General features: G+C 35.0%; 1 protein-coding gene across 2 annotated transcripts; it reads right to left on the reverse strand.

Moving 5' to 3' along the window:
* Positions 1 to 880: 880 nt before the first annotated feature.
* Positions 881 to 8,147, reverse strand: LOC104599988 (small GTPase LIP1-like). 2 transcript variants are annotated; one of them, XM_010262769.3, is made up of 7 exons: positions 7,276 to 8,147; positions 5,476 to 5,567; positions 5,240 to 5,381; positions 4,009 to 4,313; positions 2,627 to 2,680; positions 2,332 to 2,462; positions 881 to 1,302 (listed from the first exon to the last, which is right to left on the reverse strand). In XM_010262769.3, the coding sequence occupies exons 1-7, from the start codon at positions 7,370 to 7,372 to the stop codon at positions 1,110 to 1,112; spliced, it is 1,014 nt and encodes a 337-aa protein (XP_010261071.1). In that variant the 5' UTR covers positions 7,373 to 8,147; the 3' UTR covers positions 881 to 1,109. The 2 variants fall into 2 exon arrangements, with proteins under 2 accessions (XP_010261071.1, XP_010261072.1); XM_010262770.3 differs by having other exon boundaries at positions 5,476 to 5,601; positions 7,276 to 7,969.
* Positions 8,148 to 19,485: the final 11,338 nt, after the last annotated feature.

Raw genomic sequence — 19,485 nt, forward strand, 5'->3', positions numbered from 1 at the left:
ACAATTTTATATTGTTTGGCGCATGGAGTGCCTAGTGGTGCTGAGTTGTAAGACAATGTTCAAAGACGATTTTTTTCTCATTTTTCATAGAAACTTCGTATAAAACGTTTATCAGTTAAATGCCATCGATACAAAACAGTCCCTTAGTTCACAATAGATGATGATACATTACAGACTGCTACTCTGTAGGGGATGGTGACACTTAGCCCCCTGAATTTTGTTTTGCAACAAAGACCCTTTGAACTTCTGTGTCTCAGCACTTTACCCCTATTCTATCATGAAATAGACGGTGAAGGTAAAATTACAAAATTGCCAATTCAAGATTTGATGGGCTGAGAGAAAAAGAAGCTATCAAAATGACAAAAATGGGTTTCTTCTTTAGCAAGGGTTTGGAACCACGATAGCTCAATCCAAAAAAACAAAAAAGAAAATATTGTGCATTAGCATGCCCATTCTTGTCATTTGATAGTTTTTTTCTCTCAGCCCATCAAATCTCAAGGGCAATTTGATAATTTTACCTTCACCATCAACCCCATTAGGGTAATGCTGAAGTCCAGAAGTTTGCCGGGGGGGGGGGGGTTGAGTATAGACATCAATTTTGTGCTGTTACTGTAGGAATATAATCTGTCTTCAAAGAACAGGAAGAGAGAGACCGAAAGTTAATCTACAGAGCCCAAAATCCTCCCACAAGGGGCCAAAAGTTCACCTATTGAAATTGTTTATGTGCATATTTTTGGCTTTCCTCTATGCTGTATTTCAAGGCACCCTTAAAGCAATACTCGGGAACTCTGTTAGGCAGATACTGTCTTCTTTTTTCTGTAATGCTGCTGCAGCACTATTTTACTTCCACATTGAAGAAGAAAAGCAAAACAGGAGTTGATTGTTGAGAAAATGGCCTTTACTTTCAGTTATAGTAATCAATCATTATACATCCAACCAAATCTTAATGCAACTTTTAAATTACAGATATTAACCAAATGGACAACTTACAAATGAATAAAAAATAATCAAAATTACACATATATTCCCCTCTTTTCAACCCCAATCAGTGTAGGGAAAGTTGGTTGAACTCGGGCTTTCTCCAAGACAATATAGGCAAGACTGAGAAATCAGACATTAATATCTGTTCGCTTTGATCTGGTGTTGCCAATCTCTGGGGATCCATTCAGAACAAATCTTGGGAGGCTGTAATTGTCTGATACAGATACTGGCTGCTGAGGATAAAGTGTGGGAGGTGGAGCGAGAGTTCGCTGAGCTGGAAGGGGAGGTACTACACTGTATTTATAAGGGTCACCAATTAAACTGCAATTAATGAGAAAATCTGGTAAGTTTAGTGGAAAATAGAGATATTACAACTTTACAAGAGCAGCAGACAATTACATGCATGTGCGCTCGTGCACACACATACTACACATTTTCTAATCAAACAACCTTGTAAAATAGCAATGGATGAAAGCATATGCATATCCCTTAAGTACAAATAAAACACTCAATGGCATACATGGAAGAAAAAAATCAAGGACATAATTAGGATGAGTAAAATTTGTTTAATGTCGTACTTTTTCATAAAGTCAGCTGACTCAAGAAGGTCCAAAACGTGATTTATGCAAACAAAGAGAGCATAAAACAGCAAAATTCCAATACTACTGATAATTTCCAGATGAAACCCATGGTTCCAAACTTCTTTTTTATCTGAGCCCTAGTGATTTGCAAATATGGATAAATACATGATAAGGAAAAGGTCTAGAACCATAAAATCAACATCCATGCCATTTAAGAGTAGTACATAAATCAAGGGAGGAGCCACAATTCCTCTTTTGGGAGACCACTGTTGCATCATTTTTTAAGGTGGAGGAGCTCTCTATTAGGGTGCCCCCTCCCCTATTCTCACCCCAACTTATATATATGTATATATATATATATATATATATATATCAAGGTTCAAAGTATCGACACGTATCAGCCAATACATATCATTCCGGCACCCCACCGATACACCCCTACAGTGGGTGTATCGGTGGTCTGACTGGTTCAGGGTGTGGCAAAGACCTAAACCGGCTCCCTTGAACCAGTTGGCGAAAAAAAAAAAAACCACCAAAATGAGTATCGATTCACCCGATACGCCCATACTGGCATATCGGGCATATTGATATTTTGAACCTTGATATATATATATATATATATATATATAGTGTTTCCAAATTTTTAGGTGCCCATGCCCCTTACCCCCATCCACCCCACAAATAAAGTCTGCCCCTGATAATAAAGAGAAAAAAAACAGCCTCTTGGGTAAAAACATTTGAAATATGGTTGTTGAGCAATAGTATAAACCTTGTATTATTCTGGAAGTGATCATTATCACTCAAGTTTTCGCCTGAACGATGGAAGGGTTTCTGTGCTAGTGTTATAGACCATGGATTTGCTGCAGGTAACTCATCTGAAAAATATCTCCTCCTGATCAACTGGAAAAATGGATCTAGTAATGTCAGACAGCAACAGCAATGAAAAATGCACAAAGAAAGTTACTTTATTTTTCTTTTGTTGTTTGTGTATGTGTGAACTTGAACTTGTGGTTGTGTGTGTATTTGGCCGGGGGGGGGGGGTGGGTTAAAGCCAAAAGACGGACCATACGGAAGAATTTCATCAGAGATTCCTTATCATATCTTGCTTCTTTGGCAGCCTGCAGATGTTGAACATAAATGAAAATTCATATTGTATATGAATTGCATACTACCAAAGAACAGGATCAAGAAATTACTTAGCTATGAACTAAACTCTTACCAAATAAAACTGAAAGAACAAATTTATCATTTAATAGAAACTGATTACTAGAAAGTCTAGAATGCTGATTAGCAAGAATAGATGGAGAAAGGAAAAGCTATTATTGCACACAATTTGTAGTCACCAAAAGGACTCCTACCATCATTTCTAATAAAAAGCAAAGATCTCCTGATCTCCTGTTACTAATACTTTGTATCAATTCCTTTTTATCAATAACAAAGTAAGTTCATGATAGCCCATTTGGCAGTTGCAATATTGCAGTTGTCTACCCTTCAAGTCATCTCCCCAATATAGATAATACCTATTAGTTCCTTTCCTCAGAGAGTCAAGAAATCTGCATATCTAGGGATCAATTCAAATGATTTCGTACAGTAATTCATTAGAACACCATATATTTTAGAGTAAAGCACACGAGTTGATGTCATGATCTGAAGGCCTAAATAACCAAGAAGATTTCTATGACTATATCATTCACTTAACTATAGGGTTACTAAATTAGAAAAGTATAATTGACTAATGGCAGCAGGTAACCCACACTTGACAAAAAAGATTCCAAAACACTAACAGAAAAAGGACCTCCGTTCCTATCATAAGTAGCTGCCCATGCCAAAGCTAGTATTCCATTTCAGAAGTCTAGAACAATGCAAGGAATTAGAATCCCAAACAACTAAGCTAAAAACCTGAATAATAGTAGCAACAGTAACTTAATTCTGTAGATTCTATAAATGTTCAACATGGACCCCATCTCTTAAAATAAAACCTTCTCTTTTATCCTGAAAATGCCAATAAGAAGCAGAAGATCAAACTGAAGCCTCAAATTAGTCATTAGCCAAGATTTTCTTTCTGAATCAAGATCAATCAAATTTTACACTCTTAGCTTGCTGGAAATAGCAAAAACTGTATCTTCTTTGATTGGTAAGCAGATATGAACTATATTTTCATAACATACCATGAAAAGATAACATTCATCCCAAGTCGAATCTGCATGGTAGTTAATTATTTTTTATTAAATGGATAACTGAAACTTTACAAAATATATACAAATGGTTCCTAGTCATCTCTGCATCTTGGATATCTAGATATAAAATAATCAATAAGAAAAATGCATTCAGTAATTTACAGGATGAAATAACACATTTGTATCTACAACAGTTAACTTCATCACACGATATAACTTTCATAGAATAACATTAGAGAAAATTAAAGGTTAAAATTAAGAGTTCTCACTGCAATAAGGCCTCCACTGCCTGGAAAGCTCTCTATCAGTGGAAGTTCCTCACTGGATGGAAGCAAGCCCTGCTTTTCAACCCACAAGCGAGCAGCATCAACAAGATTACTACCACTCCCTCTTTGGCCCTCCTTTGATACAATATCTGCTTTGTTACCAACAACTATATATGGGACAGGAAGACCACCAGGGCCACCAGATCCAAGAGGAGTCGAGAACGTTCCAGTGGCTGCAACCTCAGCTGCCCACTTCTGCAAGCTTGTTTTTGTCCTTTTTTGGGAGAGATTATGAACAAAAATAACACCTAAAGTGAATCACAACCAAAAGAAAACTGCAATTTAATAATTTTACTACACTGAACAATGCAGAGGTCCAAATTGCAACAGGCACTAAAAAAATGACAGATTGCTTATGTTAGAACTTGAAAACAGATTAACTAAATAAAGGCATGCTCACATTAGAACTTGATAACAGGAAAAATACATCCTCTTGCCTGTGTTAAAGTGATACATGTGGGGAGTTTTAGATCCATCACATTCGAAAACAACATCTTGAAAATCAAATGCCCATAACAATCCATACAGTTCATACTTATCTTTTGGCCATCTAAAGCAATGTACCAGTCATTCAATTTGGTTAGTTTCAGGAATGATATGTACAAGATTGACCTATTAAGTATTCTAGCTCCACTCCACCCACCAAATGTGTTAAATACTATGATGCTCAGATGCATACACTGATATTGACATAGGACTCCATTTCCTCAAATTATGGACACAAATACAGGTGCAGGTACCCCATTTAATATGCTTATACCATGCTCATTTATACTTCTTGAATCTGATTGTACTTATATTTGCCAGGTTTTATAAAACATACATATGCAAATTTATAAAGATTGATAAGTTTTAAACTTTCGATATGCTAAATATGTACAGGTATTCTGACATAGTAATAGAAAATTCTTCTTTTCAGCTAGATATATTCATTGAATGTTGCACCAAAGTTTGTGGACTTGATCATATGGTTTGACACAAATAGTAAAAGATCAATGAAGCGCCATCCTTTGTTTATAAAATGCCTATGCATTACTCCACCCAACTTTTATGTAAGAGTTGTGTATATAAGAAGAAAACTTTAACCTTTATCTTGCAACATCTAATTACTTGTGAAGATTCAATTAGGACATATGGCACATCAAGGGAAGAAAAAAGCAATCTGTTGACTCACCATTAATTTGTGCATAGAAAAGAGACCGGCAGTCCTTGTACCGCTCATGCCCTGATACATCCCAAAGTTCAACAAAGAAATCTCTCTCTGTATCACCTTTAATGCTATTAGATGAACTACCTGAAATTCCATAAGTGATGTGCTGGACAGAGAATCAGGAAAAAATAATCATGATTTCTAGGTTTCAGGTATAGCTCCAAATTGCCTTAACAAAGTGAAAGAAAGTAAATCCTCACCTTTACACTAACTGTACATCCAATTGTTTGAGGAGGGCGAGCAATGGAAGAACCTTTAACAATCAGATGAACAAGTGAAGTTTTTCCAACACCTACCAGCAGATGGTTGAATTTGAAGTTTAATATCTGACAATAAAGCTAAGAATTGTTTTACACTGTAGCTGAGAAATAAATTGAAACAAGAAAGATAAAAGGAAACCAATTATTCTTGTTAGAATTATGAGGAGAACTAGACAACATGAATCAAGACGGAAAGGACAAACAAGTCCATGTTTGGTGCATTTATTATACACTTCAAGTCTAAGCACATACAGTTGTAGAGACTAACCTTTGATTGTCCACAATTAAGACATCACTTACACCAAAAATAAATCCAACAATCATTAACTTTATGATAAAAAATGAAATGGTGAAAATCCAAAAGAAAATGGCAAAAAAAAATCTGCATGTAAAATCATACAATCAGTATTGTTTTATCCTAAGAGATTCCAGGCTAGGAGAAATTGTGCAGTGGATCACAACCTACTATATGCATATTATGCCTATAAAAGCTACAAGGGTTTCTTCATTTCCTGGTAGTGTCTGGCACACATACAAGGTCTTGACTCTTGAGATGAATTCAAAAACTAGAAACATCCATAAGCTCATATAATTTTTACATAAAAGGAAATACCCCAGAAAAATCCAGTGCAAATCATTTATTTAAGCTAAACGTTCAATATAAAAAGCATGTACAAAGAATAGAACTTGAGCATTCAAGTGATAAGACTAAGCCAGACCAAGTTTTCCCTAAACAATAAGTACACGAACATGAGATATTGTTTGATATGCCCGGTTTTCAGTAAATAGAGTTTTCTTGTTACATTGTCAGTAGGATGTTCATGTTAGAAGTCAAGAGGTTTGGAATTTTTAAAGTTTAAGAAAAAATTGATAAGTTCCTCAAAAGTCTTGTAGAGTTTTTGTGAATTGTGTTAAACTATTGTAAATGAAAAAATTTTCAGGTGGAATCTATAAAATTCATCGAAACTCTTGCTCACTTTTCAAGTTTTTTTCTAGATCAGCAGTGTAATCAGCTTTTCAGTCTCCTTCCCCTGTTTCAATTTCTTTTTGAGCAGGGCTTTGTATATCTTGTTTTTGCCTTTTATAATACATTACCTTTCTCTCTCAAAAAAAAAAAATTTCAAGTTTTTTAAATATAAAAGTAAGTTGTAATGGAATTTCAAACCAATCAAAACCCCTCACAACCTTTCTCTACTTCCTCAAGTACTCGTATATGTCAATTACCAATTTACCATATTACTTCATGCAAGAACCACTGGTAATCGATTGACATTCCAAGATCCACGTTCAAGTCAATTACCAATTTACCATAGTACTTCATGCAAGAACCACTGGTAATCGATTGACATTCCAAGACCCACGTTCAAGTCTTCTTGAAAATGTAATTTCATATTTATGGCCGTGCTTTATGTTAATGCCATCAGACTGCATACTCTACTACCCCCGATAATGCACAATCTAAGTGGAATTTTCAAGAATCAAAGTTGCACCGGCTTTGTAAAGCAGAACTCAACTGGTTCCAATGAGCATCCTGACCAACTCACAACTTGATTCGCTCTAATAGAAAACCCAACTAGGTTGAATCAACTTGGATTAACAAAAATAAGCATGTTCTAGATCCCATAGTCATACACAGATCAAGTTTCACCGTAGAAAACTAACATCAAACATTCTAACGCACAGTAAGCCTCCAAGGTTAAACTCAACATCCATAAAAGGAAAGGGAAAATAACAGCATACCTGAGTCTCCAACAACAAGTACCCGAACCTGCCCACAAGGAGGAGGAGGAGAGCCATTGGATTCTTTGTTCTCTCTTTCACGTTCCTTCCAAAACATGCTTTTTGTCTTAACAGTTTTACCAAGATCACCTCCAGATAAGATCGGAAACAAAAGCGCGCGAATTCCTTCTACAGTCTTACATCAATCAAGTCCCCGCAAACATACACAGTTCCCACAAAAAATAACATATTCTGAAGAAGAGTACTCCCAGATCCGCTCTGCAATCCATATCAGGGGAAAACCAGGCCAAGATCTAATATAAAATTCGACAACCCCATGCAGTACATCATGAGTAAGACTCTAAAATCCTTTTCCAGAGATCAAACAATCGTCCCGATTTCAGAATTAAAAACCCACACAACCTCAGAGATCTAACATCAAAATCCGAAATGGGTCTCGTCAAGAACCAATTTCACAATAAAAGGAACGGAAATTATCACCCAGCGACGGAAAATACGAAATGGGTCCCTCTAAAACTGTATTCAGCATTCCATATCAATTAGAAAACGAGAGAGATCTGAGACGACACCGTAGACTGTAATTCTCTCAATTGAACGCAATTCCCTTCATCTGGATCGACCTGTTTAATAATACAAGCAGAGGAATCTGTAGCAAAAATTAATGTGATTACAGGTTGTTCTTTATTAGAGAAGTCGAAGTGAAAGCTTGAACAAGGAAAAAGAAAACGGGGCAAATGCAATGAGGATTCCGCACTTCAGGGACTTCCTTGACGTCAAACTGGAATCTACTAAACAATCATACCCATCTTATATTGCCATGTCTCATCTGACACCAATCAATTGGTGGAAAAACTTCTTCTATTCATCGAAGGAAACACCCAAAAATCGTGTAAGTCTTTTGGAGCATGATTTATCGGTCATTCTCCCTTCTTATTCTTTTGGCGCGCTAAGTGGGTCAGAGGTTATTCATTAATGTGTTATTCATTAATGTGTTATTCATTAATGTGTTATTCATTAACGAATGTGACAAGTGTTTGAAGCTAAGAAGGTAAAAATGAAAACAAAGAAGATGAAAAACCGTTAATCCCTCATTCCCTGCATATCTTGCAACTTGCATATCAGTTCTTGGTTACAAAGAGGACAGAAAAAAAAGAAAGAAAGAAATTAACCATCTTTTCCCGCTCTCAACGCCTACGCATGAAATTGCTTGTTTTTATTGAATTGAACCAAAATGGGTGATGGTTTTCAATTTCTTTAATGGCTGAGAAAGAAAGAAAAGGCATTTGAAATCATAACGACCCAGCAAAAATGAGAGAAGCATTGTAGTCTTAACGAGTAGGATGATTTGGATCAATTTGATTGTATTAACTTTAGAGGTGAATATCTAATTCTGCTTATAGTTGTTTATAAATACAATTTATGAATTTGATGGTCATTTATTAAAATATCCTTTTTACAGCTTTTATTAAAACACCCCTTTATATAGTTTGCAGTGAATTTCCTTATTCGACCTTCCATTATACAGAAGTGGTAACTGGTAAATGACAATTTTGATTCCGTTTGAATTAATTTAATCAGAAAAATAAAAGTAAATAAAGGGATAAATAGACTGCGTTCCACCTCTATTCCATTGTATACCTACAACAATTCAATAATAAAATTGAAAATATTATTTTTATTAAACGACGGTTTTGATGGGTTTCTTTATGGGTTGAATGGGCAAACCATGATTTTTGAAACGTCATTCACTCACACGGTTGGACTGTTTGGCCCGAAAATCATTCAGACAATTGATTCTGTTTCACCCTGAAAAACCATTGATTTAGTAAGCAACCTACTGACAATGATTTTTGTTTTAATTATTTTTATATTTTTAAATTAAAATGAACATCCATTTAAACTGGATTGTCAAAATGCTGATCCAGAAATCGATGATCAAAATGATTCTGGTTCTGAATCGGTTTTTAAAGCATTTGGGGCAAATTGGTAAAACCTGGACCCTTGGGACATTCTAATTTTCAGTTATAAAATGGAAATATGATACTAAATAAATAAACGGATAGTATCAAAGTAGTGACTTAATTGGTACGTAAACTGAGTAATCCGAAACAAGATGCGGTTTCAAGCCCCAGTTTCGGTTTTCACCACCCTTGAGAAGATTTAGTAATGTTGCTATGCCAAATAAAATTAAAATACAGCCTGTAGGAGTGTTTTAGTGACAACCCTCACGGCTCACACCAACCAACATTTGCTATGAGTCTATGACAACTCAATTAAAACCTTTGATTTGTTACCATGGCCCCCATATTGAATTAGATGAAGCCACTTCATGATGGGGGCCACTCAAAATGAAGTCAACCAAACTCTTGGCTGCAATTGCCAATTTGAGATGCAGTTGCGCTTTGGACTGTCGGCAGGAGAATCTAAGCGCCCATCCCTCTCTTAAAAAAGTGCAAAAAAAAAAGAATTTGGTAAAGCTCCTGGGTTATCTACACTTTTTTTTTTTGAAGAATCCATGTGGATTCCCCACTTCCTTGTAGCTCCAGTGTGTCAAGAGAGAAAAAAAAAAAAAACATTGTATAGGACTTTTTAAATTGAAATTTCATATGAATTCGAATCCATTGGATTCTCTATTTTTCCTTGATTCAAATTCAATTCCATTCATTTTACCAAATATCTGATAAGATTTGAATTCGGATTAGATCATGATCCAGTAGCTAGGACCAACATTGAGTCATGACCTTTAGGTTATAGCAAAGCTATGAGAGGAGTGTCAATTGGACCAGATTTGGTCCAATATGAATCCATTACAAGTGGACTAGGTCGAATCCAATGAGTACTTTGAACCATTTTGGATGGATACCATTCAGTGTCTAGACCATCCAATCTATTCAAATTGGTTTCAATTTAGATTTGTTCTAATCCAAAGGTGGTCCATTGACACCTGTACTCTTATCTTTTATCAACAGATTGGATATTGGTCCAATCTGACTCAATCCAATAATGGATGGACTAGATCCATTAAATACTTTGAACCATTAAATCTGGACTGGTCCAATTCAATATGTCTTAAGTCTTATTGGTCCATCCAATCTGTCATTCTGATTTGGACAGTGTCCCACCCAAAGCCGTGGCCCATTGACACCCCTAATGTGGAAGCATGCATGCATGGCCAACAAGGTCCCTTCCACCAATGGACGGTATAAATTTCTCCGTATTCACTCACCCAAGAAAATCTCTACTACTTACATAACACCCAAAAAAGCAATAGTTCATACTTCATACAAATGCAAATACAAAAGCAAATTAGAGAATCAACAATTGTAACAAGAGATAAGGCTGGAGAGAATGAATTGACTTGAAAGGGATTTTAAGTGAAACATTCTTGGATACTCTTTTAAGATCTTATCTTTGGCTGAATTAGAAACTAAAACATTTTACATCTTTCAAGAAGTCAATCAAATGTCTGATTTCATGGAACAATAGAGGCAGAGAACTCAAAGATGGGGATACAGACTCCATAGGAAGAAAGGGGAGATTAAGGCCTCGTTTGTTTCGTGGGAATAAGGGTCTAGAATCAGAATTGGAATGGGTTATTTCGATTCCAATTCTTTGATTGAATGGAATCAAAATTTTATTTCCATTCCTGTTGGAATGACATCCCCATACGAGGGAATGATCATTCTCTGTCCCTTTCTTGGGAATCAAATCTCATTCTTTCTTATTACAATTCCATTCTCATTTCTGTCTGAACCAAACAGACTATTAGAATATACCATTCTAATTCCAATTCCAAAAAATTTCAATTCCGATTCCAATTCAAATTCTGACTGTAAATCAAACGTACCATAAATCATTTGAGACCATCTCATTTAAAGATTCTTAGGGATGGCTGCACTACTTCAGATCTGTGTACCACTTTCTTTAATTGGATTTTAGACCTGCTATTAACACTGGCTACTAATACAACCACTATGTGCCACCTGTAGTAAAGAAGATGCATTACACAGAGGGATTTTTGCACAAGTGCAATCCCATGCACATGTTCAGGGTAGGCGGGCACACACCAGTTGTCTCAGTAGCAAATGTTAGTAGTAGACTAGTGGATCCAGACTCAAAACCAAAGGACAAAAAATCCAAGGCAACACATTTAAGCTATGGTTTATCTGATAGAAAAATAAGAGAAAATAAGAAAGTTAAAAGAAAGAATTCCGACAAAACTTTTTAGGCTGTGTTTGGTTGCAGTGCAAATTTATTTATACTAATGTAAAATTATGGAAGTGCAAATTTTGACTTATTTTTGTTTCAAATTCTACCCTATTTTGTTTTATTGCATTACAAATGAAGTAAAATAAGACCTGAAGTGGAATAAGGTAAAACCCAAAACAAAATTAAATCAGAATTTGCATTTTCTTCATTTGCACTCAAATATATTTGTACTGGTACAGATAAATTTACACTACAACCAAGCACAATAGGCTTACTTTGAGAAGAGTATAAATACACAGTGCAAAATATAAGGTTTAAAAATACAATATACAAGAATTTACACTGCATATATTTGTATGTATACTCTTCCAGAACTAAGCCTAAGATCTTTCCCTCAAATTTCTGTTTCTCTTATTTCTTATCAAATCAAATTCAGCCTTAGTGGCAATCAAAGCTCCATAATGTCGCTACTCCCCCCTCTTCTCTTTTTACTAAACTAAATTATTATCAGCATAACCACTTCTCTCAAAACCAATATCCAATACTTGTAATCTACCACCTCCACATCCAATCAATAAATAAATGAATAGATGAAACAATAAGAAAAGAGTAGAATATATTACCTAATAGGTGTACTTACTCCTCTTTTATACAGAAAAAAAAAATTGTCTATGGATATTATTTATCACCATTTGTCATCATCTCATTGTATAAAAGTGAATATGATGTGCAAAAGAATTCTATCCACTAATCAAACAGAAAACCTATTTCCAAAAGCACTAATAAAAGACCTGGAAGCCCATGTCCTTTTTTATGGGGGCCCTGCTTTGTGTTGAAGTTCAATCTAATTAGCAGTATAGCTACACAAAATGAGGGAGAATAGAGATAGGAGGGTTATTTGTTTTTGAGTGAGGTAGAAACTAGGAAGCAAGATGTTGTGGTCCTCGATTTACATGAGAGAGGAAGGTGGCTGCAAATTTTGCACTAGTTTCTAAGATGCAAAAGTTTTACTGTCATTGAGTGCAAATAAAACAAACAGTACAAATTTAGCATCAGATGAGAGTACAAATCATTATTACAAATAAACAGATGTAAAACTGAACTACGTACAAAATTTGTATTCGAGTCATATTTGCACTGTAAATAAACAGAGCCTTAGGCTAGTTTGGAAAGAATACAAATATAAATATATACGATACAAATACATACAAAATAATGCAAAATACAAGGGTCTCTTTGATGCATCTTTCTGTGCGAGCTGTCAGTTGTTTAGAAGTCCGATAGCCTACGTTTTGGTCTTTTCCCGTTTGGTTGGAGAAAGATCTAACTGTCAAAAGATGCCTCTCTGAAAAGACATACAAAGCCTATTTTGGGCTATTTTCAAGAAGCTCCAAATGGAGTTTTTCGACTTTTTTCATTGCGTCTTCGCACGGAAAGACATGCGAAAAGACGTGCCTTAACCAAACGGAAAGACACCAAGGTTTTGCACTCTACATATTTGTATTTATAGTATATACTCCTTCCAAACTGAACCAATAAGAACTTTCTCTCAACGTTTTTATATCTGTTTTTTCATCAAACATAGCATAAAGGTTAAACCTCAGCCCACCCTAAGCAGTTCGTTAAATGGTATCCATTCACTAAACAAACCAAGAGAGCCAGACACAACGAAGCAGAACCAAGAAAAGAAAAACAAAATTCATCCTGACTCTTTTATCATACCCGCAGTATGGACTACCAGATTCAAGCCTGGAGAAGTAAACTAGAAACCTCCACCTTCCACTTGAGAAGGATTTCTACATTTGGCATTCCTTATTTTAAGGACTTATCTCATTTTTTACCTTAGAGTGAAATCTCTTGGTTGTCATGACTAAAGCTCTTGGGTTGGCTTTGTTGGATTACCTAAGGTTTAGGATTATGATGGGTTGGGCTTAGATTGACCCTATTACTTTTTGAGCCTCACAAGTTTAGACACGTGATTTTTTTAAATTTAGACACATGGCATTTTTTTTGAAAAGTTGTTAAAGTCCACAGCCCACTATCATCATTTAGACAAGTGGCCTTCTCATTTTCTAGAAGGCTAGACACATGGCAATTTCTGAGAAATTCTTTCTAAAGCCTACAACCCATTACTAAGCTATAACTCCCCACCATTCACACATGGCATTCTCATTTTTCTGGAAAGCTAAACACATGGCATTTTCTGAAAAGTTGTTGCTAAAGCCCATAACCCACTACCACCATTTTCAATCCATTCATAAAAAAAAATGAAGAAAATGCAAAAGTGGTTATCCACAACCACTTTTGCCTACATTCTATCAATCTCATTAATCATTATATTATAACAAAAGAAAACTATCCATATTCTAATAATTATTGAAAAGCTATTTTTTGAAATAAATATTTCTTGAAATTTTAATAATTATTTAAATTATTAATAAATATAAATTTAATAGTATTGATTCCATAATATAAATTTAACATTACTGATTCCCCGTACTTAGTACAAGGTCATTCACTAGTTTGAATAAAAAAATGGGCATTAATTTGCTATGTGGCTTGAGTTCATTCCATATCCAATCCTTAGACAACCAATTATGCTATCTTCTATAATACTTGTACATATCTGAACCTGTTCATGGGCCAGGCTTTGGGCTCGGCTAATGAACATTTTACACTGCTTTGGTTTAGGCTTTATGTCGGGCCTATTCAAATTTTGTCAAAAGCTAAGCCTGAATTCTGCCCATGAAAGTAGCCAAGTAGTTAGATGATCTTAATCAGTCTTAATCTATTTTCCATTTAAGTTGATCTTAATCAAACAAAACTTGTGGGTCGAATTCCTTAATTAAGAACTGTTTCTCTTATTTTCTGTGTCAGACCAAACAGTCAAACACAGCCTAAGTGATGAAAAGTAGATGAAAATGATATTTAGGTATCTTTTTGAGGGTTTCCAAGAATTGGAAAGATGATTTGTACTGTCTGAACGAATGCAAGAAGAACATCGCTGTTTCATCTTTGTTTTCTCTCTCAATGGAAGAATGAGTATGAAACTCTGAATATATCCTCCATGTAAGGTTCAAAGTATCAATACGTATTGGCCCGTACTGGTTAATACGTATTGTTCTGGGACCCTTCCGATACGCACCTACAGTGGATGTATTGGGGGTCTGACCGATTCAGGGGGTGAAGGAGTCCTAAACCAACCCCTTGAACCAGTTTTGGAAAAAAGAAAGTAAAAAACAAGGTATCGTTTTGCCCGATACACCCCTACTGACGTATCAGGTGTATCATTATTGGACCTCTATGACCGTTTTATAGATCAATCTCTAGACTGTAAGACCAGTCTACTACAAGCCCATTCAATGGTAGCGTCACCCTTACCACGGCTGACATGTTAAGTCCAACGTAACCTACGAATAATCCATTACCATTCTGCAAATGAAATTCAGGGTGGGTTTGGTTGAGTCCGGATCACCTGCCAACAAAACATGTTCCAACCTAATCTTACACCACACATCTCATACAGGGTGGGTCCCAGCCTTACAATGAGATATGCAGTATCAGATCATGTTAGTAAGGGGTTGGAATGCATTTTATTGTCAGGTGTTTCTTTCTCAGTTTGGTTTGCAGTCAAAATTGATATGAAAGCCCGTCTCATAATGAGATGTGCGGTGTCAGATCATGTTGGTAGGGGGTTGGGATGCTTTTGTTGGTAGGTGATCCTGTCTCAATTTGATTCGCAGTCGAAATCGGTATGAAAGCGGAAAGCCCCTGGATATAATATTTTAATTCATGTTTGATTCAGACAAGAATCAGAATCAGATTCTCTAAGATATACATGATTCTTAGGGAGGGTTTTGCACAAGATAAAAAGAAATAGGGTTTGAGGAGGTTTTTAAGTCAATTGTTTTTTTTGGCCAGCTGGAATGAAATTCCCATTCTTAAGGGGATGGAATGGCCATTCCCTCAAATGAGGATATGAGAATTGAAATCTCATTCTACCCAACCAAACAGCTGAAATTGAAATAGCCCATTTCACTATTTTGATTTCTGACCCCTATTCCAATAAACCAAACAGATCCCAAATGTTTTTCTACATATTGTACTACATGCTTGGCATGTTTGACTATTAGACACTTTCGGGGGATGGACTACCCCGTTGGCCGTTGTATAGTCTCATGAAACAAAAAATAATAATAATAATAGTAAATAAATAAATAAAATAAAACTGTTGGATTATAATTTATCTATCTCCTCTCCTCGTAGGATTATGTATGTGGAGCTCCACTGCCACTATTATAACCCTTGTGAATTTAGATTCAGAAATTCCCATATGATTATATTCGAATGTGGGCCTAAAAGTTTTAAGTGTGAGTTCCCATTGGGGCCCATTGATAAATCAGTATCAACCCCAATGTGAGTTCCCATAGGTTTCGATTAGGGGTGTCAGTTGGACTGGATTTGGTCTAATCCGGTCCAGTCCAATGTGAGTCTATCATTACAAATGGACCTGGTCTAATCCAGTCCAATGAATATTTTGAACGGATTTAGAAACTGTCCAATCTGTTCAAATTCCTGTTAATTTAGATTGGTTTCAACTCAAACCGGTCCATTGACACCTATATTCTTATCTTCTACCAATGGATTAGATATTGGCTCAATCCAATATAAATTCCTTATGGATAGACCATGTCTAATCTAATATGTCTTATTGGTCTATCCAATCTGTCCAAATTCAATATGTATTATTGGTCCCTCCAATCTGTCCAAATGGATTTTGATTAAGACGGAGTCCAACCCAAAACCGGTCCATTGACACCCCTAATTCCAATATATGAGTCGTGTTTAGTTATTCCACTCTTTTCGGTGTCATATCCATTGTCAAATTATATAATCAATCAAATCAGTATCATGTGATGAATTCATGAAAATTGAAGGAAATTAAGTTATTATATAAGACATAGTTTGTTTGAATTGCAATTTCATTTACCCCAAAATTGGGGGAGTGCGTAAATTCTGTTTTATTTTTGTTTCAGCTTCTGCTGCTTTTTATTTGTTTGCATTGTTGACTGAGTAAAATATACTTGCAACAAAAAACAACATAAAACCCAAAAGCAGAAATAAACTAGAATTGCATTCTTTTTATTTGCATTTTTATGTATTTATATTAATCCAAATAAAATTCCACTGAGGTTTAGTTTGGAGGGAGTACAAATATGTATTATTGGCCCTCCTAATGAAAAATCCTAGCTCCCATTCAATGGTAGCGTCACCCTTACCACGTCCAAATTCAATATGTATTATTGGCCCTCCTAATGAAAAATCCTAGCTCCCCTCCTGGCATATTTGTATTTTGTATTCTTTCCAAGAATCAGTTTGGAAGGAGTACAAATACAAGTATACAGAGTGCAAAATTATGTATTTGTATGCATTTTTACTCCTTCCAAACTGAGTCTAAGGCTCAGTTTGGAAGGAGTACAAATGCAAATTTGTAGAGTGCAAAACCTTGTATTTTGTATGTATTGATACTGTACATATTTGTATTTATACTCCTTCCAAATTGACCTTAATACTCAGTTTAAAAGGAGTACAAATGCAAATATGTAGAGTATAAAACCTTATATTTTATATTATTTTGTATGCATTTGCACTGTATATATTTGTATTTATACTCTTTCCAAACTGAGCTTAAGGTTTCCTTCGAAAAACTTTTCCTTAAGCTTTTTGTTCTCTACTAAAACAAATATAGCCTTAAATCCTTTTTGAGTTTCCATCTCTTCAAAACGATAAAATACCAAATTTGAAACATCAACAATACTATTAGCAATAAATAAATAAATCACTGATGCATGTAATGGTATGATATGTACGTAGTAGAAGAGATCATATCAGAAATTTAATAAGCTTGTCATCTTTAGAAATGGGACCAACTAAACTGACACTTAATCCCAACGATTCAGGATTCATATTCATATTGAATTTGGTAAGGTTGTGTTTGGTTGGATAAAAATTTTAAAAAAGAAGAGAGAAACAGAAATTTGAAAAAAAAAACTTTTTTTATTTCTCAACAAGCTAGTTTCAAACATTTTTTTTTTGTCAGCCACCAACATGACACAACACACTATATATATACTCTTCTAATTATCTGGGGGCTTAGCTTGGGGCTGACACACTGTATAACATATATACAAAAATGAATCAGAGCTAACAAATCAAAATTAAAGTATAAATTTGTGTTGTTTGCTTATTTTCTCGTAAGTTTAACTATAGATCATACATACATATGGACTATGGTGTAGAGGGCTTACATCATATATAATCCTTTACACACAAGAGCTAAAGAGGACAATACAACAAATTTGTAGAGGAAGTAGCTAGGGATATCTGATAAATTTGTCCTATGAGCGGTAAGAGTGGTCCAACATTCCCTTCTTCGAATAAGCTAAAAGGAATAAAACGAAAATTATTCCATGACGAGAAGACTCCTTTGCTTCATGCCGAATCAATATTTGAACACTTGTTCCCTACTTGTATTGTCTTCAATTCCATCTGTGGACAATCCACTGAAAAGCACTCTCACATGAGTTATTTTGATGTCTCACTATCGTAAACAAAAAGAAAACTAGAGATACAGACATCTTGATGTTGTCATACATCTATATATATACAAAGTGATTCAATTCTGCTCTCCTTCAATTAATTTCATCAAAAGGGAGTAGAGCCATATCCATTCATTGATCCTAGTTTGAGAAATTGTTTGTACAAATGAAGAGATGATGAGCTTTGTTGCCATTTTGTTAGGAACATTGAAATCAAAATATAAATGAAATGACATATAATTAATGATGGTGAAAATGGGTAGCTTAATCTGTTTTTAATCAAATTTTAGCTAGTAGATGAGCATTCTGCTTTAGTTTCTAATTTAGGGGGTGTTTGCCACCATGGTTTAATTATTTGGTTTCTCTTACTCCAAATTTAGAAACAACTAATCAGAGAGAAATTGCAAATATGCATTTGCAAAAATGGAGCTTTTGTTCTGATTAATTTGTGAAAACTGACATATCGGTACCCGGGGAATATTCCTTATTTTGAAAAACAAAGAAAAGTAGCTTTTTTTTTAAAAAAAAAAAAACTTCTTGTCAAATATTTGCTAACATGGCAATAACCTGATTCCATGCATGTGTCACAGTGTCTCACTAGACTTCTCTATGTGCTGCAACATGAGTATATTGCACAATTAGGCTATGTTTTTGGTTTAATAGAAAAATAATTGAGAAATAATTTCTCTCCTATTTTTTTTTTATCAAACCAAACACTGTCTTATGGTGTTTTTTCTCCTCATCTTTTTGTGGCTATATACAAATCATGCTGAAGGCAGCTACCAATAAGGGCCAAATCACAAATGTGAACTAGGATTCATAAAGGGATCAGGTTATCTTGACATTATCAAGTAAAAGTTGTTGATATTACATATCAACAAACAAACTGAAATCAAATAATTGCAACTCAATAATGTCTTTTCTATTGTTGTGATTTCCAGATGTCAAATTGAACAACTTTCAATATACTGCCAACCTTTCAGTACAATATGTATATCACATTTACAAATATCATTAGAAATAATTTCTAGAAATGACTTTATCTTATTGGCTTTATTCATTTCCATTTTAATAAGCTAGTCAAAGTTGGAGCTGCAGAAGCCTAGCTAATATCTGCCAAATTGGCACTATTCTTATTTTCATTTTTTGATGAGCATTTCAGTCCCCTAAATTAGGTGGGAATATTAATGTATTATGAGAAATATGAAGGGACACATCAAACTTTGATTCTCATCATCATTATCATCATCCAAAGTCTTGTCCCATCCATGATTTTAAAAGATTTCCTTTGAGGCGAAACTCTCAAATTTTCCCTTAAGCTATGTTTGGTTTGAAGGAAAAGGTAGGGAAAGGAAGGGAAAGACAGGAAAACCAATACAAGGTTTATAAAGGTTTTCCTATC

This window comes from Nelumbo nucifera, chromosome 5, assembly GCF_055504915.1.
Source record: "Nelumbo nucifera cultivar China Antique chromosome 5, China Antique-T2T, whole genome shotgun sequence".
NCBI classification, from domain to species: domain Eukaryota; kingdom Viridiplantae; phylum Streptophyta; class Magnoliopsida; order Proteales; family Nelumbonaceae; genus Nelumbo; species Nelumbo nucifera.

Bases quoted from the DNA above. Each gene is read 5' to 3' on its own strand.
- LOC104599988 (XM_010262769.3), bottom strand. From the start codon at position 7,372: ATGTTTTGGAAGGAACGTGAAAGAGAGAACAAAGAATCCAATGGCTCT. The intron at 2,681-4,008 runs GTGAGAACTCTT...CAACATCTGCAG, and splicing joins GCAGTGGAGGCCTTATTGCA to GCTGCCAAAGAAGCAAGATA. The intron at 1,303-2,331 runs GTTTATACTATT...CATTAATTGCAG, and splicing joins CACTTCCAGAATAATACAAG to TTTAATTGGTGACCCTTATA.